Source organism: Cervus elaphus, chromosome 28, assembly GCF_910594005.1.
Source record: "Cervus elaphus chromosome 28, mCerEla1.1, whole genome shotgun sequence".
Lineage (NCBI taxonomy): Eukaryota > Metazoa > Chordata > Mammalia > Artiodactyla > Cervidae > Cervus > Cervus elaphus.
The window spans coordinates 26732416-26755012 of record NC_057842.1 but is presented as its reverse complement, the minus strand read 5'-3'; the positions used below and the strand labels follow the sequence as shown (position 1 = coordinate 26755012).

The 22597-nt window shown below is 42.5% G+C and overlaps 1 protein-coding gene across 3 annotated transcripts in view; it reads right to left on the bottom strand.

The window, feature by feature from the left end:
• SOGA3 (SOGA family member 3) overlaps positions 1–22597 on the bottom strand; it is a 64222-nt gene that overhangs the window by 12363 nt on the left and 29262 nt on the right. For 2 of the 3 annotated variants that reach the window (XM_043890162.1, XM_043890161.1), the window contains exons 6-8: positions 14306–14377; positions 6602–7783; positions 4677–4981 (exon numbers count right to left, since the gene is read on the bottom strand). In XM_043890162.1, the coding sequence (XP_043746097.1) occupies positions 4871–4981; positions 6602–7783; positions 14306–14377 (1365 nt within the window). In that variant the 3' untranslated portion in view covers positions 4677–4870. The remainder of the gene's footprint in view (positions 1–4676; positions 4982–6601; positions 7784–14305; positions 14378–22597) is intronic. The other variant, XM_043890163.1, reaches the window with a different exon arrangement.

Here is a 22597-nt window from a genome sequence, read left to right as displayed (position 1 = left end):
TCAGCACTGAATTTTCCCTTGTTTTGAGTTTGAGCCTGTTCTGCTTAAAAATAGCCAACTGAATTCTTTTTTTCTTAAGTCTCGGCCAAATTACCAAAGTCACTCCTTCCTACGCCCAAGAATGTGCAAGCAATAGAATTTTTGTTTGTTTGAATTTATTTTCAGGGTGATGTTTAAATAGCACAGTTTTCAAAGGTGCAAATAGGAGAAGAGTCCCTGTTTCAATAATTGGAGGACTGTGTTTTCTTCATGAACAAAGGAGCCTGGATGTTCCTCTCTTAGAACTAGCTTTATACGACAAACACCATGCAAGGAACAGAATCAAAGAGATGGGGAAGGGAGATACCAGAGACTTCCTTTCTGAGGTCTTGGGAGTCATCTCTGTTAACTGTTCTTCCCATGACTATATCCTGCAGCGTAAGGAAGACATTCACTCTAGATCCTGGGTGCTCAAAGAACAGCCTCATGTTCCAAGGAGAAGGCGGCAAGGGACAAGGTTAAAGTCGGTCTGCTGGCAGTTTGCTGAGACCACCTTCCAATTACTGGCCCCCAGCAGTGCCCTGAGATAGAGTCAGGCCTGAATTCCCTGACACTGGATGCATTTCCCATTGTACACCACAGTGTATAAAGATGTGTGTGCACACACAGGCACAAACTGGGTAGTCAGTTCTGCAGTGGGTGCGGCCGAGTCGGAATGAGTCTCCAAGTCAGGACTATCTCCCCTCATCTTTTTCTTACTGGGATTCATAAACAAAGAGCCTGGACAGAGTTCAAATTTCTCATGAAATTCTTCTATAAAGTCAATGGCTTAGGAATCCACAGGTAAGATTAATAACACTGTTGCCAGGAAGACTTTAATGCTTCACAAGAGATCTGAGGACAAGGCTGATGTTTTGGATAGCCTGAATCTCCCTCGGTTAGCCTCTTCTTTCTTGTTCAGGTCACAAGATATTGTTGATATATGTACTGCACGTATGCTAAGTCACATCAGTCGTGTCTTGACTCTTTGCGAACCTTATGGACTGTAACCCACCAGGCTCTTCTGTCCATGGGATTCTCCAGGCAAGAATACTGGAGTGGGCTGCCATGCCCTCCTCTAGGGTATCTTCCTGACACAGGGATCAAACCCACATCCCTTGAGTCTCCTGCATTGGCAGGCAGGTTCTTTACCACTAGTGCCACGTGGGAAGCCTACACCTGCACTGATTTCTGTATTTTTCCATTCAAGAATGCTTTGGGGTTTTACTGTGTTCTCTTAGGGAAATCTAACATGCTATCAGGTATGCAATAAAGAATAAATTTCAACCACAAATCTTTTTTTTGCTCTTCGGTAAGAATACATGTCAGAGTTAGCTGTCTACATCTCTGTCCTTGTCAGTCAGCCAGTAGAAAGCTGTAAACCATAAAAACTGAACCTCAATTTCCTCTATACCTAACACAGCCAATACTTCAAAATGTGTGTTAAATAAACAAAGGATCCACGCTCTATCTGGTTTGGAGGGTAGAGTCAGTTGGCATCTGTTATCCCTGGTGGATTTGTGGGACACCATATCCTCTCTGTGGATCACATGGGGAAGCTTTGTGGCAGAGATGATTGTGTAACAACAAAGTGGTGTTTGTTATGATGTGTTGGGGGGATCATCTTGAGGTTTTAATTCAGCATTCACGTGCACTGATATCTCCAGGTGTGTGTATGACCCTGACACACACAATATTCATCATGGTTCTCCTTCCTGACACATATTATTCTGATTTGTCTTCTCTAGCTTTGTTTCTTTCAAAAACCCGTTTGAATGAAAGGAGGAATTTTCGAACACTATTAGCAGTATGGAAACAGAGTTGCTTTGTCATTACAGGTCTTGCGGCAAAGGCCATATGACAAAGGTAGACATGCTCTATAAAGAGGATACAGATGTTCATGAATGCTTGGAATTTTAAGGTCTACTAAAATCTAGACAACCCATGATTCTATAGAGCTAGTATCACACACAGTTTGCTGTGACATTGGTATATATGCTGTATATACTTTATACACATATTTTAATAATTCAAACATTTAAAGAAGTGGTTCTTGGGAGTTAAAAAAATATATATATATATATGCTTGGGTTCATATATTGGATTTCAATTAATGTGAAGTAGCATCTCAGTTATAAAAACAAGCCAGGAATTCTGATGTGCAGCTAGGATTGAAAACCACTAATATAAATATTTAGTTCTTGGTTCTCCTCATGGTAAAGATAATTTCAATTCCAAAGCCAGTTTCTTAAAGCCACACAGGATACTGAATATCCATGACATTTCTGAAGTGAAGTGAACAAGTGCATTGCAAACCATGCTTCCTCACAGGGACAAAGCTAGGAATCTGGAAATGACACATATTTGAAGTTCTGGCCCTTTTCCTCTAAATGCCAGTAGAGCTTTCAGTCACTGTGACTGGAACCTAAAACACCTCCATAAACTACCAGATGCTTCACAGGTAGATGAGAGAGTCAATGCTTAGCTGACTGCATTCCAGTCCAAAGGCAATAAACATTTCATATAAACTTCCACCTCAAACATTTATTTTCAGTTCCACTTTCATTGCCAAAATGATTCCTCTGAGATAGCAAAAGTGAAAGTTGCTCAGTAGTATGACCCCATGGATTGTAACCCGGCAGGCTCCTCTGTCCATGGAATTCTCCAGGCAAGAATACTCGAGTGGGTAGTCATTCCCTTCTCCAGGGGATCTTCCTGATCTGAAAATTAAACCTGGGTCTCCCGCATTGCAGGCAGATTATTTACCATCTGAGCCACCTGGGAAGCCCCCAAGATGGCAATCTGGGGGCTAATCAAGGGTCTAACAGTCAAATTCTGATTTTTAATTAGTTTTTGATTTTTAAAGTGGTTGCTTTCCTTAAGATGAAATATTTTTTTAAAGTAACGTATAATTGATTAAATATAGCATTTATGCTATTTCATTTGTTCTTGTCATGAAGCTCTATTTAACCACTTGAAATCTTAAGATGAAAAGCTAGAAGTATGTACTGACAGATTCTAACTGTTGGTTAGCCACTCCTCACTCCCAGTCTCTTTTTTCCCCAAAACAAAACAAAAACTATAAATTAAAAATCACGTACATTAGGAGTAGGTATCCCTTGTGGCTCAGATGGTAAAGAATCCGCCTGCAAAGCGGGAGACCTGGGTTCGATCCTTGGGTTGGGAAGATCCCCTGGAGAAGGACATGGCAACCCACTCCAGTATTCTTGCCTGGAGAATTCCATGGGCAGAGGAGCCTGGCAGGCTACAGTCCATGGGGTCGCAAAGAGTTAAACTCAATTTTTAATTATTATGTAGTTTTTCTTTTTACTAAATTAACACTGAAAGGGAAATATCCGTGCTGAGGGATGTGGACTCAAGAGATTGTGGCCCGCGCCAACTTCTGTATTAGAGCAAAGATTTTCCATATATCATTCTTTATGCTGAGGGCAAGATACTTCATTTTATTACAGATTTTCATATCTATCCACCAACTCACCAGTATTTCTAAGTAGGTGACTTTTTAGTGAGTGCTCTCAATCACTCAATCAGCATGACTCAGCATGACTGAGTCCAGTTTTCTACTCTGTAAACTGCCAGTGAGGTGGACAGCATAGGAACTTTTGGGTACAGGAAACCTATCCAGGCCACTTTAGGTAGGAGGAGAAAGGGCAGTGCTGAGGTTCACCAAAGTTAAGTGTGTCTACAGAGCAACTCCCACTGGAACTATGCTACTGGTTTTGGACTGTGATTTAATGAAATTCTACAGAATGACTATTTTTTCCCTACTTAAAATACTTCATATACTGTATCTCTAGCATATTTTCTGCTCCAGAAGCAGTTCTACATGGTAACCTACTACAGAGGACAGGATGCCAGGCAACAAACCTGATTAGCAACATATGGCTCCAAGTATAACAGGTAAAAAGGTTTCCTTGGGGCTTCAGCAATAATGAATCCGCCTGCAATGTAGGACATGTGGGTTCGATCCCTAGGTTGGGAATATCCCCTGGAGGACAGCATGGCAACCCACTCCAGTATGCTTGCTTGGAGAATCCCATGGACAGAGGAACCTGGCGGGCTACGTCCCAGGAGTCGCAAAGAGTTGGACACAACTGAAGTGACTGAGCACGCACACACATAATAGGTAAACACAGATATGATTGGTTTGGTCGGAATGGTTGAAACTGGTCAAATGCAGAGGACAAAGATAATTCCTTTCTCAATGATCTAGGGCATAACCCACTCATGCTTCCAAACACGTAGACAAAACACCATCACCATCACAAGGACTTGTTCAGTTTTAGACAGAACACCATCAGCATCCAATAAATTGTTTAGTTTCCGTGATGGTCACATTTTATTTCTTCACCAGAATTTTCACTGATACTTATTGGATATCAAAATTATTTTGTTAATCTGATGCAATTGAGCAAAAGCACTTTATAAATCTATACATTTTCTAAGACGTGACCAACTTGTGAATGCCCAGATTTTGAATTATCATAATAGTCAAATGCTGAGAAATAATGGAGAGCACTGGGAAATGTTTACAGTCATTCTTACAGTGATTTATGAAGAGTACAAATCAAAATGTAAAAGAAAGTGGTAAAAATGAAAATGATTTATAAAAAGAGAAGTCATACTTACACCCTTACCTGAAATATTTAATGCTCAGGCTTCTTACTGAATTTGGTAGTGGGAAGATGCGTCTTTTTAAAGAAATAAGCAGTCTTCAGTGTTTTTATAGCATTGGTTACTACAGAAATTATACTTCTTTTACTTCTTGTCTTGAAGGGTGAACAAAACAAACAAACTGAAATACTACAATGAATGGTAAATGATGAAAGGTTTACAGTACAAAAAACAGTGTAAAAAGGAAGACAAGTTTAAATATTGTTGTGTAAGAAAGTGACGAAAATAATACAAGAATGAGAATAAGTAAAATGATAGGCTGGAACATCTGGGAAGGTAAACGCAAAGACAAAAAGAAGAATTAATTAATAATAATTTTTAAAACTTGTTTATATCAACTAATCTACATATCCATTCAACTTAAAATAAATACCCCTCCCTCATATATACTTACAAAGTCTGAAAGCCAACTGTTATATACATACTTTCTCTTACTCTGATTGCTATTTCTTTCTGAGAGTATAATTGAAAAAAACACATGCTCAAAGTATTCAAAATCTGCAACAAGGAAATTAAAAACCAACTATTTGATATAATACATAGAGAAAAAATCATTAACATTTCAAAATTCAACAAGTTTTATTATAAAACTTTTTATTTTTTTAAATAGCAAAGCAAAGCAGCATGCAAGATAAATAAGCGATAGGGTTGGGATTTTTCTAGTTGTGACTAACAGGCAGTTAATCTAATATCATGCTTCTGTGTATAAACTGATTTTTAGATTTAAACCTCTTGCGTGCCTTAAAAGCCATGCATGCTGTTGCTCTCCTGTGGGTTCTCCAATGGATACAAGATACCCCGCTTGCCAGAAGGGTAGTACTGCCTGTTTGCTTTATAAACTCTCTCTTATGTACTTAACTCTGACAAAGTGCATTGGCTTTTGGCCATCATACCTGGCTAGAGGAGATCAGTCCAATTCATCAGATGTGCCTCTACAATTAGGATGAAGGAAAAATGCTGGTTTTCCCTGTTCGGGAATAGTTATTACTATTTCTCGGAATTAGTGTTGCCTTAAGGCTAAAGTATAACACTCCTTCCCCAGCCTGAGGGTCTTCGCTATAGAACCGACACTGATTTTCTCTAGAAATAAATATCATGTTACTTTGACTGGTGGTAGGTACAACAGCGGCTTCTATTTGCTCCTCTTGTAGGGAGGGCTCCGGACACAAAAGCATCTTTCTTTACCGCTGGTTCCCTGGTGGCTCAGCGGTAAAGAATCCTCCTGCCAATGCAAGAGACACAGGTTCGATCCCTGGATTGGGAAGATCCCCTGGAGAAGGACATGGCACCCCACTCCAGTATTCTTGCCTGGGATATCCCATGGACAGAGGAGCCAGGCGGGCTACAGTCCATGGGGTCGCATAGAGTCAGACACGACTGAGCGACTATACAACCATCACCACCAGTAGTTACGCATCAACGCTGATCACTTAGTGATGTAAAAATACGTTAAACTTAATTTGAATCTCAGCTCGAAAACCACAGACCAGCAATTGAAGATTTCTATTCGGGATCTTCCTGCGGCAAAATCTATTAGAATCAGTAGAGTTAATACTGAAAATGTCGACCTTCAATAATAATGTATCTTAGAAATCCTTTCATCTTTACACAAAAACTGGGGGAAGGAAGAGGTGGGTATATCTCTCTCTGAAACAGATCAGAGAGGGAACAATTAACTCAGTAAGCGACTGGATGACGAAAACCTCAGGCCTGAAGGACAGGGTGAAAGAACAAGTGCGCCGTGGAGCCTCCAAGCCCAGAGAGGCTCTGAGCTGGGGCTTCCCTAAAGCGGGGCGTGGAGGTGGGTGCGCGGAGTCGCCCCTCCGGGGACCGCGGCTCCGCGGACCGGCCTCGCCAGCGCCGTGGCTCGCAATAGGCAGAACTGTACCTGACTCACGGATATGGGCTCCTCGGCGCCGGGGTCGTCGGCGGACTTGGGCACCTCGAGGCGGTCAATGAAGGTCTGCAGCTCCTTGCGGAAGGCCTTCATCTGCGCGTTGATGCGGTAGAGCAGCTCATGCTCACGGATACGACTGCCTTCGTCCTCCTCGTCCATGAGTCCGAACAGGTCCCCGTTGGCCACGTAGATGCGCGCCTCGGTGATGATGGTGCTGGTGTCGGCGATGAGGCGGTCGATGGTCTTGCCCAGGCGCTCGGCCTCCGAGCGGATGTCCTTCATCTGCTGCCGGTCGGAGAAGCTCTTGGGCCAGGGCCCCGGCGGCGGCGCGGGGTAGAAGGAGCGGGTGGGCGTGAGGCAGCGGATGTTGCGCACCTCCTCCGAGTCGCTCTCGCCGCCGATGGGCCCTTCGCGCTTGCGGTGCGGCGGCCGCGAGTCGTCGTCGCTCTCCTTTTTGCCCGCGTCGCTCTCGGCGTCGCTGTCGCGGGGGCTGCCGCGGATGCCCAGGTGCGAGGCCAGGTCGTAGCGCTGCATGTTGGACATGAGCACGCGGTTCTCGTACTGCAGCTGCATGACCTTGCCGCTGAGCTCGTTGATCTGCAGGCGCGCCGCCTTCAGCTCCTCCTGCAGGGCCTCGGTCTTGGCGCTGTCGTGGTGCCTCGCGCTCTCGTGGCCCCCCGACTTGTATTTGTACTTGTTGAGCTCCGCCGTGATGCGCTTGTTCTGCTCCTCCAGGTCGGCCACGTTCCTGCGCAGCAGCTCCGTCTCGTCCTCCACCAGCTGCAGGTGCTGCCGCAGCTCCGACAGGGATTCGCTCTGCTCCCTCATCAGGGGGTTGGCCGAGCCGTTGAAGTCGTCGCCCCGCAGGTCGTCCAGTTCCGCCTTCAGGCCTCGGTTCTCCACTTCCAGTTCGACGATCTTTCTGCCGAGGATGTTGGCTTCTTCCTCCACCAGCCTCAGCCGCAGCTTGAGCTCGGCTTCTCTGGTACTGGGCGGGCCCCCGGCTTCTCCTTTGGGCAAAGGACTGTCCAGATCCCCGTAAAAGGATCGGTATTTCTGCAGCTCGTGTTCGAATCTGTCCTTTTCTTTGTCAATCTTGGCCATTTTCTTCCTCATCAGAGCGGCTTCTTCCTTCACGAACTGCAGCTGGCATTTCAGATCTTCATTGTCCTCCTCAATTGGGAAAAAGAAGAGGAAGGGGATAGGAGCTCATTTTTCATGTAAAGAAAGAAAACAACCCCAAAAGGGACACCTGCGGAAATCATTCCCTTTCCTTGTAATTAAGCTTTAATAAGACAGAGGGAGAGACAGAGACATAGATGCTGTGTGTTTTCTCTAAATCACTTAAATTCTTTGGCAAATAAAAGATCAGGACAACATTATATGCTGGAAACAAAAAGAGAAGGGAATATAAGAACAGAAAAACTGTGGTCATCACTGTTCAGAAAATTATATGTTCCCACTGCATACAACTGGTTTTGACTGTCATTTTCAACAGTGTTCACTTTGTTTTGTTTTTCTTGGGGTTTGAATTCCCCGGACTGTAGTAAATATGTAAAACATTCCCTGGAAGGAAGATGTGGTTGGTATGCACTCCCTGCCATTTATTGAGCTCTGACTCTTAGCCAGAGTCTATAAAGTTCTCAACATATATGACCTAATTTAATGTGTAGAGTACATTTGGGAGAAGGTATTACAACACCTGATTTAAAGATGTTGAGCCAATTGTTCAAGGTTACATGGCTATTAAGTGGCAGAGGACCACGGTGAAATTTGAATTCAGTTCTGACACTAAGGCTCAGTTAGGCACATGATCATGGAGCCATACAGAAAATAATCTATACTCCATCTTTATTCAAGGGAGAATTGTTTTTAAAGCCTTTAACATAGGTAAGTTTAACACAGGAATGGTCCATCTAAGAAGAAACTGGTTCCGCCTAGATCACTTTTAAAATGTGATGTATTCCCATCAGTCTGAAAGGATAGAACTGGTTCTGCCTGATCAAAGAATGATGGAGTAGATCCTACAGAACAGGGGTCCCCAACCTCTGGGATCTAATGCTTGATTATCTGAGGTGGAGCTGATGTAATAATAATAGAAATAAAGTGCAATAAATGTTATGCACTTGAATCATCCTGAAACCATCCTCGCCCACTATGCCTTTGTCTGTGGAAAAAAAACTATCTTCCATGAAAACTGGTTTCCCTGATAGCTCAGTTGGTAAAGAATCTGCCTGCAGTGCAGGAGACCCTGGTTCGATTCCTGGGTCAGTGAAGATCCACTGGAGAAGGGATAGGCTACCCACTCCAGTATTCTTGGACTTCCCTTGTGGCTCAGCTGGTAAAGAATCCACCTGCAATGTGGGAGGCCTGGGTTCGACCCCTGGGTTGGGAAGATCCCCTGGAGAAGGGAAAGGCTACCCAGTCCAATATTCTGGCCTGGAGAATTCCATGGACTGTATAGTCCATGGGGTCACAAAGAGTCAGACACGACCGAGTGACTTTCACTTTCACTTTTCATGAAAACTGGTCTCTGGTATCAAGAAGGTTGGGGACTGCTGCTATAGAAGTTCTTCCCATACATTTGTAAGACACCCTTCAAACCCTTATCATTAAATGGAAAATTACAAACAGAAAAATGGAAACAACTCTTTCTCTGAGAGCTAATATAAAAGCACATTATAATGTCCAAGAACATATTTCCCAAGGACATGTTTCCCAAGGATGATTTCCCCAAATTCTCTTTTATGCAGGCACTTTGGGCATATCACGTGACTTCAGCAGACTTTGGTTTCTTCATTTCAAAAAGGAATAAAAATGCCTTTCTTTTCCAGCACTGACTCAGCTGTGTTTGAGATGAATTCTGGTAAAAATGTAGCTATCATGGAAGGTGAAGGTGAGGAGAATAACGAGGTTTCTGCCAGGGATGCTCAGTAAATACAGCCCAGAGCTTTCTATATGCAAGAGAGGGAGAGCAGGGCACGGGGCTCTTATGCTCCCGTCCACTAATGAGAATTAGTATGAAGGTCTGAGAGCTGCTGAGTGTGTAGACCCTTAATGTCACATTCTTTATATCATTACATCCTCACACTAGCCCCACGTGGAAGGTGATATATGATGTCTACTTTACAGATAAGGCAGCTTCATGGAAGAGCCCAAGTTAATGTGACAGAGAACATCTGTATTCAGACTGATTCTCAAAATCATGTTTTTCCACTGCACATGATGCCTCTAGAAACGATGTGCAAGAGGAAAAAAGTAGGACAATGAGTTAAAATAACAAAATCAGATTGTACGCTTTCCTCTAGAAGGGGTTCATGAGAAAGGAGAGATGCCCAGAGATGAGAGAACCCCAGAAGCACAGTGAGAGAAAGGGGGTTAAGAATATATGTCACAGGAAGATTAGACATGAGAATCCATTTCACCAGGAAAGAAAGAAGCTGCCTTGCAAGAGACTATGTGTGGGGGTCCCCTGGACTAATTCAGTGAGAATGAAACCAAGGACATATTGTGTGTGTTAGTCGCTCAGTCATGTCTGACCCTCTGCGACCCCATGGACCTAGCCCACCAGGCTTCTCTGTCCATGAGATTCTCCAGACAAGAATATTGAAGTGGATTGCCATGCCCTCCTCCAGGGGATCTTCCCAACCCAGGGGTTAAACCCAGGTCTTCTGCATTGCAGATGAATTCTTTACCATCTGAGGCACAAGTCTAAGGACATATTACAGTGTCTTAGACACAGCAGAAGAGTCAGAGATAACCCTGATGTTTTTGAGCTTAGGTGTCTTGATGGATTGTGTTGCTAGTAACAGGGACAGAGACTGAACAAAGAGGATCAGCTTTTAGGGGAAGAATATGGGCTTAAGTATATTAACATGTTGCCTTTGAGGTGTGTCTGCAGAGGGATACCCAGTAGAAACATCTATCAATGGGAATCTCAGGCCCATGATTCGCAAGATTACAGCCCTGGACTTGGAGACAGCTTGGGCCCAGAGAGGAGGACATGAGGATGAGAGGCACAGAGGTGATGGTTGAGGCTATTGCAATGGCTTCAGAGGCAATCAAAGGGGAGAAGAAAAGAAAGGGAGACTGAAAAGAAATGATCAAAAGTTGGAGCCCGGAGCAGGACAAAGTCATTAAAGCCAAGAAATAGAAATAATGCTTGAATAGAAAGGTGCCCAACAATATGCATGCCGAGTATGCTTTTACCTAGACTAGGTTCTGTCAGGAAGTAAGAGTAGGTGAGATGGGGAAACCAGCTAGGCTCCATGTTCTGTCAAAGTCCTTGACTGCAAGGAAGGCCTTCAGTTGCTAGTAAAAAAAAATGTTCACATAATACTGCAGTTTGAATCTAACTAAAACAGCAATGATGTTTAATATATATGTCATAGATTGGAACAGAATGACAAGCACATATAAAACAGGAGGATATCTGATTTGTGTATGTGTAAGCGCTCCTGTCCAAAGGAATGAAAACATTAAAAGTATGTTATGAGTTGGACATGTATTGCATGTAGCAAAGTCATGAATCTTGTACGTCAGTGTGCCTTACATCCTTTTGTCAGAATCCTATATGTCAAGGTATCTTGCATCCTCATCCTGTAACCCACGTATTGTAGGCACCATTTGGAACTGGGCAGGGAAATCCCGTATGTAAATGTGAAATCATTAAATCAGAGATTGTATGGAAAGTGACTGGTTGAAAGGTTCAGTTCAGTTCAGTCGCTCAGTTGTGTCTGACTCTGCGACCCCAAGAATCGCAGCACGCCAGGCCTCCCTGTCCATCACCAACTCCCGGAATTTACTCAAACTCATGTCCATGATGTCATCGGTGGAGTCGGTGATGCCATCCAGCCATCTCATCGTCTGTCATCCCCTTCTCCTCCTGCCCCCAATCCCTCCCAGCATCAGGGTCTTTTCCAATGAGTCAGCTCTTCACATGAGGTGGCCAAAGTATTGGAGTTTCAGCCTCAGCATCAGTCCTTCCAATGAATACCTAGGACTGATCCTTTAGGATGGACTGGTTGGATCTCCTTGCAGTCCAAGGGACTCTCAAGAGTCTTCTCCAACACCACAGTTCAAAAGCATCAATTCTTCGGTGCTCAGCTTTCTTCACAGTCCAACTCTCACATCCATACATGACCACTGGAAAAACCATAGCCTTGACTAGATGGACCTTTGTTGGCAAAGTAATGTCTCTGCTTTTTAATATTGAAATGTACTGATCAGAAATGCTTGCTTCTATTTTCCACAACTAATGGCACTCAAGAAACATTACAATGCTTTGAGATGCAAAGCAAGTTATCTCTTTTTTTTTTTTATATGGTAAACACTCACTCTTAAGAACCATAAGAGTTAGGGGAACATTAAGATGGTGAAGGCCCAAAGAAGAGAGCTGAGCTTAGCTTTAACTTAGCCATTTCTAGAGCTAAACTGCACTCTAATAAATTACATGTATTAACTAATTGGAAAAGACCTTGATGCTGGGAAAGACTGAGGAGAAAGGGACGACAGAGGATGAGATGGTTGGATGGCATCACTAACTCAATGGACATGAGTTTGAGCAAACTCCGGGAGATAACGAAGGACAGGGAAGCCTGGTGTGCTGTATAGTCCATGGGGTCACAAAGAGTCAGACACAACTGACTGATTGAACAACAACAACTCATTTAATCTGTGCAACAACTCTCTATTATGACCCCATTTTAAGAATGAGGAAACACAGGCATAGAAAGAATAAGTAACTTGTCTAAGGTCATGCAGTTGGTATGTGGCAGAGATTTCCACGTACGCAACCTAGTCCTAAAGTTACTGTTTGTAACTGCTCTGCAAAACCATTTCTCAGTATATAAAGTCATTGTGCCACTGGAGGAATATGTGGGGAATACATAGAAGAAAGTGAACAAAGTGAAATACAAAGCTATCCAATAGTAGCAGGTTGGACCATATGAAATTGCCATTTGGGTAGGTCAGAATCAACAGCATGTTGGCAATTTCATACGGCTCATCTAGAAAAGGAGTACATGGAAGTATTCAAAAGTGTGTACTGATCCTGATGCGCACAAGCTGAGTAAGATGGCCCCGGGCTGCAGTATGGGGGCTTGCCTAGTGGCTCAAAGGGTAAAGAACCTGCCTGCAATGCAGGCCCCAGGTCCCACTGAAAAGCTGATGAAAGCTGCATGTGTCTTTTGGAGAAAAGTGCCTAAATACATGGAGTGGGGATCCACAGAGCTAGGAACAAGCACTTAAGGATTCCTGGATTAGAAAATATGGGTGAAAAGAATAAACAAACTTAACATGGCAAGTATAAGAATAGGACAAACATAAGTTAAAAAAAATGAACTGTTGGTTAAAGCTGACTTAAGACTTTAAAGCAGGGAGTATAAAGCACCTTCTCCCTAAATGAGGTCAGGGAAGAAAACTGATGGATAAAATTATGGCAAGACAAAGCGAGAGAGTTGTGGTGACAGAGCATACATGAACTTATTAAGGGAGGATAAGACAGGTACAGATTGTAAAGAATCCACCTGCAATGCAGGAGACCTGGGTTTGATCCCTGGGTGGGAAAGATCCCCTGGAGAGGGGAATGGCTACCTACTCAAATATTCCTGCCTGGGAAATCCCATGGACAGAGCAGCCTGGTGGGCTATCGTCCATGGGGTCACAAAGAGCCGGACATGACTGAATCGAATTAGCACGCACGCACAAGACAGTTACAAAATGCAGATAACTTTGGTAGGAGACTCTGGGATTCTAGAACTGCTGAGGCCTATAAATGTTCATGTCTATACCAAGGGGAAAATGAACAGAGAGGGGAGAGAGAGAGAGAACAGGAAACTCAACAATTACTATGTTATGCTTTTAAAAAAGAGTGAGATCAACTTTTTCAAATTTTGAATATTTAAACATTGCTTTAGTTAAAATTCTTACCAAATGAGAAAACACCTTGTAATAATGAAAAAAAAAAAAAAGTACATATGCTATAGTATTATAGATCCCAGTTTACACCTGTAAAAATAAATATTTAGCCAAGTATTTTTAGCGAGCCATAATGTCATAGCTGCCCCTAAATATTTCGCCTTCTGTTTTAAAATCTCCTTTATTATATCCACCAGCACCGCTGCTCACCATAAAAGCTATCTGTACTGTGGCTGTGTTTCTAAGGTTCTTAACAAGCCCATGTTGAGGATATGTTTTAAATTTTATTTTTCTTCCTTCATTTCTTTTCTTGGCTCCCCCAATCATGGTGGAGAGAATTACTTCATTGTGGGACTCTCCAAAACCATCATGAGTCTCTCTTTTCCCTCTGCCATCCTTCCTACAACATTCCTTTCTTTCTCCTCTCCTGATACTATAGGAACAGCTATTCTAATGTCCTTATTAATTATGGGTGAACAAGATTAGCACCATGGGTACAGTTCTTAAATGCAGCAACACATAAAGTACTAATGACATTTTGCTATGTGATTACCATACAAAAGCAATAGTAACAGGGATGTTAGTGCTAGTTTTTTAAGCAAAGATACTGAATGCTTTATATTGCCTCCTGCATTTACAGCTACATAATGGATACACATAATGTAATTCTGTTTTATATAAGTATGTCTCGTTATTATGTCTACATATAGATGTAGCTTATCATTATGTACATTTAGAGGTGTTTGATATACTAGTTGAAATTTTATTTCCACATACCTCTGTGGGAGTCTGCTGAGCCTTTTTTTCAGATTTTGGCAAATCTTTGCTTCCTCTTCTCTTTAAAGATAGCTGAAACAAAGCATGAATAGGTTTAGTTTGATAAACTATAATTTAAATTCAATTTTAGTTTTAAGAGTTCGAATTTCCTATGATCAAAAAAACCAAGCCAAATAAACAGTTCAATCATCATAAGACAGGGGAAAAACCCAAACCATATATACTTTACTTTGGATGGGAGTATATACCACAATAGAAGAATAGCTGGCAATTATCATGTTGATCTGAGAAATATAGGAAACCTACTGTAAAAATGCAGAAAAGCAAGTTGGAGAAAATTTAGATCAATAACTCAATATACTTATATTGCAAATGAAAGCAAATTCTTGTTACCATTCTACACCATTGAAGGAAAAAAAAAGAATAAGGTATTATTTCTGGTTGGACTTAGGGTTGTTATAAGATTATCAAGACCAACTTTCAGTGAGTTTATGTAGAATTTGAAGAATCTCACTCTTTCCTAATCACTCACCCATGTAAACAAACATGATACACATGTTCATATACACACTTACACATGTGTAATATGGTAGGGAGTGGTAGGAGTTACAGAGAAATGGAGGAGTCATGCTTTTTCTAAAGGAGCAGGATGATGAGAAGGAATCAGAAGTGTAGGCTTTTTCAAAAGAAGCTGGAGATTTGGATAGTTATGTAAAATCTTCCACATTTTACTGGCTGGCCTTAATTGAAATTCAAACAAACAACACTTTGCAGGTCAAAAAAAAAATACACATTGAGTGCCAAATCCTCTGAGACCAGCAGTGTTTGATCTCTGGGGCTCAGTTCCACTTCTCACCACCAGTAAAATAAAGTCGTTCTGTATGAGCAATAATCCATATGTATGAAAATCCACCATGTACTGAATATTGATCTGGATACACAAGGTTCAAAGAAATAATGTACCCACCATCAGTAAGTTCACAACCTAGCGAGGAAGACAGAGATACCGACGCAAAGAATTTAGTACAAGTTGGCAAATGCCGTGCTTTAGGTTCTGGAAAGAAGGGACTTTGTCTCAGTATGGCATCTCCACCATGAGAATAATGGTTGCCACACAGCAGAAGCTGAAACAAAATATTTGCTGAACTAATGAGTGAATGTGAAATATGAGATTCTGAGGTCAAAGAGGAGGATGGCGGTTCAGGCTGACAGTAAAGGCAGGCACAGTTTCTCAAAAGAACAGGCTTCATGAATTTGCCAAGAACTGTAAATTAAATTCCTCACATGTTAATTTCTAACCCATTTTCAGTGTTAAACGCAGGCAATATGCTCAAGCTGCAACTGCTTCCATTCATTATGAAACGGTAACTACAGGGCCCAATGAATAGTCTACGTGGTTACTTATTTCTCTTTTACAGAAATTCTCCATGTTGCTTGTATAATTTTCTTAGAAGCTGTGGGGACTGATTCACCATAATCAAAAGTGATTTAGGAATGAAGCAGCAGAAACCGTCTCAAGAAAACCGGGAATACAGTAAGCCATCACTAGGGACTCATGGAACCATCTGTACAGGGGCTATCTATGAAGACATGCCCAAGTTCATTTTATTAAATATTTATGGAATGCTCTCACTTTGAACTTATTCCATTATACGTTTATCTAGTGCTTACTAACGCACTTCATAAGGTACAATAATAACACTAACACAGTCTCTGCTCATTATGAGTTTCCTGATTTACTTGACAAATGGTCTGTTCGGTCTGCAATTTAATAGTGTGGTGAGAGCAATGATAATGCAGAAGCAATATTAACTGGCATTGGGTACTATTCATATCAAACACAATTTTTTTAAGTTCACTTTGTAAATGATAAGGGGCTTCCCAGGTGGCACTAGTGGTAAAGAACTCGCATGAGATTAAGAGATATGGGTTCAATCCCCGGGTTGCCCCTGAAGAGCAACCCATTCCAGTATTCTTTCCTGGAGAATCCCTGGACAGAGGAGCCTGGCAGGCTATAGTTCACAGAGTTGCAGAGTCGTACAACCCAGAGTCATTGCACAACTGAAGCATCTTAGCACGAACATGCTGCTGCTGCTGCTGCTAAGTCGCATCAGTCGTGTCCGACTCTGTGAGACCCCATAGACGGCAGCCCATCAGGCTCCCCCGTCCCTGGGATTCTCCAGGCAAGAACACAAGAGTGGGTTGCCATTTCCTTTTCCAATGCGTGAAAGTGAAAAGTGAAAGTTAAGTCGCTCAGTCACGTCCGACTCTTTGAGACCCCGTAGATGGTAAAAATAAAGCCGAGAGAGGATAACTAGATTATTTAAAGCAGTGGTTCTCCAAGTATGGTCCCCACAGTAACATCCTTAGTGTCACCTGGAAACTTGTTATATGTATAAATTCTCAGGACCCATCCCAGAGCTACTGAATCAGAAAGTCAAGAGATGGGGACCAGTGAGCCATGGTTTAGCTAGTTCTCCAGGTGATTCTGATGCATGATCAAGTTTGAGAAGCACTTGTCTAAAGTCACTGCTTGGTAAGTAGCAAAATCAGGCCTTGACCCAAGTCTTTCTGATCTTTTGTTGCTATTGTTCAGTCACTAAGTCATGTCCAACTCTTTGTGACTCCCAAACTGCAGCACCCCAGGCTTCCCTGTCCTTCACTAACTCCCTGAGTTTGCTCAAACTTATGTCCATTGAGTTGGTGAAGCTATCTAACCATCTCATCATCTGTTGCCCCCTTCTCCTTTTGCTTCAATCTTTCCTAGCATCAGGGCCTTTTCCAATGAGTCAGCTCTTCACATCAGGTAGCCAAGGTATTGAAGCTTCAGCTTCAGCATCAGTCCTTCCAATGAATATTCAGGGATACAGGGATAATTTCCTTTGGAATTGACTAGTTTGATCTCCTTGCAGTCCAGGGGATTCTGAAGAGTCTTCTTCAGTACTATAATTCAAAAGCATCAATTCTTTGGTGCTCAGCCTTCTTTATGGTCTAACTCTCACCTCCATACATGACTATTAGAAAAACCATAGCTTTGACTACATGGACTTTTGTCGGCAAAGTGATGTCTTTGCTTTTTTAATATGCTGTCTGGTTTTATCATAGCTTTCCTTCTAAGGAGCAAGCATCTTTTAATTTCATGGCTGTGGTCACCGTCCATGGTGATTCTGGAGCCCAAGAAAATAAAATCTGTCACTGCTTCCACTTTTTCTCCTTCTATTCATCATGAAGTGATGGGACCAGATGCCATGATCTTAGTTTTCTGAATGTTGAGTTTTAAGCCAGCTTTTTCACACTCCTCTTTCACTCTCATCAAGAGGCTCTTTAGTTCCTTTTCACTTTCTGCCATAAGAGTGGTGTCCCCTGCTTTATTGCATTATCTGAGGTTGTTGATGTTTCTCCCAGAAATCTTGATTCCAGCAAGCTTGATTCTGATCTTTATTATTTACTAGATCACAAAGAAGAAAGGCTTAATCCAGCCTAGAGCTGGAGATGGAATGGAAAGAAGTAGGATCTTATCTTGACTCTGGTAGGTGAGGAGTAACACAGCCAAAGATGGAGAGGAGGGGAAAGGACAAAACATTCCATGTAGAAAGGCCACTGCTGGGACAAAGATATCTGGGATGGCTGTAACAAAGTGTGAGGAGGGTGACATGGGATTTACTATCAGATCTTGAAGGACATTGAATAAAGCTTCAATTTTATTTCAGGAAGGACAAACTATTGTCCTGAGGTCAATTAGAAGTATTAAGAGGCCTAATTATTAATTTATTGCATTTCATTATTAAATTAGAATAATTAATTAATGATTAAATAACATTATTAGGTTAAATTGAATTCAATTGTTAAATCGAGTTATAATTTTTTAAAGGAGTGTCCATAATCAGACTGTCATAGAAGAAATACAAAGACACAAAGGCGGCAGTCCCAAATGACCATGAGGCAAAGGAATGACACGCAAAGGAAATGAGGGAAAGTTTGGAGAAGGAAATGGCAATCCACTCGTGTTTTTGCCTGCAGAATTCCATGGACAAGAAGCCTGGCGGGCTACAGTCCACGGGTTGCCAAGAGTCAAACACGACTGAGCAACAAACATACACACACACATGCTCTAGTTCTGAGAACTTTTGATGGGGGGAGGGGCGGGGTCTTTGTTTTTTATTCACTACGTAGACATAATATTTGTTGACTTCTGGCCTAATATACTGGAGAAGGAAATGGCAATCCACTCCAGTATTCTGGCCTGGAAAATTCCACGGACAGAGGAGCCTGGCAGGCTATAGTCCATGGGGTCTCAAAGAGCTGGACACGACTAAGCGACTGCGCGTGCAGGCACAGCATATATATAGTACTATATGGTTATACAAATAGGATTGGGAAATAGTTCACTCTCCCACCAAAGGGCTAACTATTTATGATGGCAAAAAGAATGCAGATAATTAGCTACATCAGTAGACAGAATTTATTTATTATAAATCTTTATTATTTATTTATTATTTATAATAAATAATAAATTTATTTATTAATGAAGAACAAATAAAAGATGGAGAGAGGGAAAAAACAGCTATGATTCTCTCTCTCTCTCTCTTTTTTTTTTCTGTTTTTGGCTGTGTCCCTCAGCTTGTAGGGCTTCCCTGGTGGCTCAGACGGTGAAGAATCCACCCACCACACAGGAGACCTGGGTTTGATCCCTGGGTTGGGAAGATCCCCTGGAGGAAGGCATGACAACCCACCCCAGTATTCTTGCCTGGAGAATCCCATGGACAGAGGAGCCTGGCGGGCTACAGTCCATGGGGTCGCAGAGTCAGACACAACTGAGCAATGAAGCACAGCTCAGCTTGTAGGATCTTGGTTCCCAGCCAGGGATTGAACCTAGGCCCTCAGGAGTAAAAGCACACAGCCGTGGCCACTGGACCGCCAGGGAATTCCCTATGATTCCAGATCTGGGGAAATCAGAGGAAATCACCCAAGAGGGCTGATATTTGAAGGATACATAACATTTCAACAGAAAAAAAACCAAGTGAACAGCAAGGGCAAAGACGTGGAGAAATAAATGTGCTTGATAGATTTGCTGACTTCGGAAAAGAAGTGATGGAGGTAGAATTTGAAGTATAATGCTTCAGGGATTGAGGTCAGCATGTGGAGGTAAGAAATTTACACTTTATCCTGTGGGCAATGTTAAAATGAGCCCTCTGAATTAATATAGGAGGAATGCTGAAACTAGGCCATCTTTTCCTAAGAGGCATTTTCTATTTTACTTTTATTTAAATATCACTCAAGTGGGATGTCAAACTCAAATAAAATTCTGAGTAAAGGTTTCCCCCTGAATAAAAATATATTGCCTTTAAGGCACCTCTAGAGCCACACCTATCTTTAAGTAGCACATTTAAATTTTCAATAAATATTTGACCATCTTTTCCTATTCCAGTACATTTTTATTAACTTTCTGACTCCAGTGAAACAAAGACAAGAGATTCACTTGGGTAGAGAAAGCTGGAGAAATAAGTTAAGTCTAAATAGTCTCTTTCCCATGAGGATAACATTTTGTCACCTCCCTCCACCCCCCCATCACCCTGTCCCATCTTCATGTACTAAATCTAGGAACCTCTATAAGGGGACCAGTTTGGGAAGCTAGAGCTAAATTTCATATCTGCATCTTTTTTCTCAAGTAGGCACTTCAGGTGACTCTCTAGAGAAATATACTGGTGTTTTCTCTACATCATAATTCTTTGCATTCCCATCCTCAGCTATCCAAAAGAGACTGAAATTCTTTTTATCCATGTCAAGGCCAAGAATTAGAGAGTTTTACCAACAATTGTTTGCATAGCAATTATATAATTTGGACTTGTATTCTAAAATGTTTCGAGACTGACTTCCCTCAGCAATTAAAATTTGGGTCATTTCTTAATATGTGGCATCTTTGTGTTTTTAGGATATTAAACAACAGAGAAGAACCTGTCTAAAATTCTATTTTTATACATGTTATATGTATAAAAGTCTCCTGTGTTTTTTAATAAAATTAGAGAGGTCCATTTGCATAGCAATTAAATTAAGAAGGAAACCATAAGTGTATTAATATAGGATTTGTGTGTGTGTTAGTTACTCAATGGAGTCCTACACTTTGTGACCCCATGGACTGCCGCCCACCAGGCTCCTCTGTCAATAGAATTTTCCAGGCAGGAATACCAGAGTGGGTTGTCATTCCCTTCTCTAGGGGATCTTCCTGTCCCAGGGATTGAACCCAGGTCTTTTGCATTGCAGGCAGATTCTTTACCATCTGAGCCACAAGGGAAACCCAATATAGGATTTATGGAGCACTAAACGTGTGCCACATACTTCTCCTAACACTTGATATGTTCCCACTCATTTAATCTTACCAATCTTAGGAATTTGCCACCATCATCTGAAGCAAACAAGCAATAAATCTCTCAGCTTGTGTTAAAGCCAGAATGTACGTTATCCAGCTCACAGCTCTTGCTCTGAACAAATACATTACATCCCACTGCTACTCCAAAAGAATTAAAGTACAGAGTTATATTATTTCTGGGCATATCCTTCTGCATGCTATTACACCATGGCTGCAGCTGCATGGGTTTGGGGTCTACAGAGATCACACAGGAGCAATGCATTTTCCTATTTTCAACATAGGAGTCAGCAGAAGTGACACATAAACCCATTGGTTCTCACAGTCATCCTGTAAATGCTTGTGACTTCAGGGCAACATTGGAAGTGAGGCACAAGGATTTCTGACTAAAATCTAGAGGAAAACAGAAAGCGGCAAGAAGTCTGGCTCTGCTGCAGTCTGAATGTTTGTGTCTCCTCAAAATTCCTATCTTGGAATCCTAAAGCCTAAGATAGTGGTGACAGGAGGTGGGGCCTTTGGGAGGTGCCCAGATCATGAAGGTGGAGACTTCCAAGGGTGGGATTAGTGCCCTTATTAAAGAGACTCCTGGCTTCCCAGGTAGCTCAGTGGTAAAAAAATCTGCTTGCCAATGCAGGAGACGCAAGAGACCTGGGTTTGATCCCTGGGTTGGGAAGATCCCCTAGCAGAGGAAATGGCAACCAACTCCAGTGATCTTGCCTGGAGAATTCCATGGACAGAGAAGCCTGGTGGGCTGCGGTCCATGGGGTTGCAAAAGGGTTGGACATGACTGAGCATGCACAAGGACAAATGCAGACAGAAAAGAGACCCCGCAGAGTTCTCGAGGCTCTTCAGCCATGTGAGTATTTGTTCCAGGTTTGTGACCTGGAAGAGGGCTCTCACCCGGCCATGCGGCCACCCTGATCTTGGACTTCCAGCATCCCAGACTCTGAGAAATAAATTTCTGCTTTTTATAAGCTAACCAAGCTAACCAGGCTGTGGTATTTTGTCACAGCGACCCATTTTGGAAGGAAGCAGGTGTGGCTCTGGTCACGAGAAGCCCTCCTCCCTCCCTCGTGTTGCATCCTTGACACCCGGCAGAGGAGAGGCAGGTGAGAGTGCCCAGAGATCCTGCCCAAGACCACATCCTCCGCGCCCTCCCCCAAACAAACGAGGCAGGCTCCCAAGCTTTCTGGGGCTTCCCTGGTGGCTCAGCAGTAAAGAACCCACCTGTAACGGAGGAGACTCAGGTTCAATCCCTGGGTCGGGAAGATCCCCTGGAGAAGGGAATGGCTACCCACTCCAGTATTCTTGCCTGGGAGATCCCATGGACAGAGGAGCCTGGCGGGCTACAGTCCATGGGGTCGCAAAGAGTCAGATACAACTTAGCCACTGAGCACGCGCACTACCAAGAAGTTGGCAGGTTAAAACAAAACAATAAAAGTTCACTTTAAAAATGCCATTTAAAGCTTAGCAGGGCTTCCCTGGTCGATCAGTGTTAAAGAAGCTATCAATCTAAGAGACATGGGTTTGATTCCTGGTCCAGGAAGATGCCATATGTTCTGAGCACCTAAGCCCGTGTGCTACAACTATTGAGCCTGTGCACTAGAGCCCAGGAATCTCAACTATTGCGCCCACATGCCCCAAATACTGAAGCCCGAGAGCCTGTGCTCCACAACTGGAGAAGCCGCCACAGCGAGAAGCCCACGCACTGCAACTAGAGAAAAGCCCAAGCAGAACGGAAGACCCAGCACAGCCAAAAAATAAGCAATAAATAACAAAAAAGGAAAAAGAACAAAGCTTAGAAAAGCAAAATGTCCCTACTTTTTCAACAAAAGACTGAAGAGCAAAAATATGTATGAGCTGAAAAGTATTTAAAATGGGACATATGATACACCTTTGTTCTGTTCTAATACTTCTAAAAAATTTTT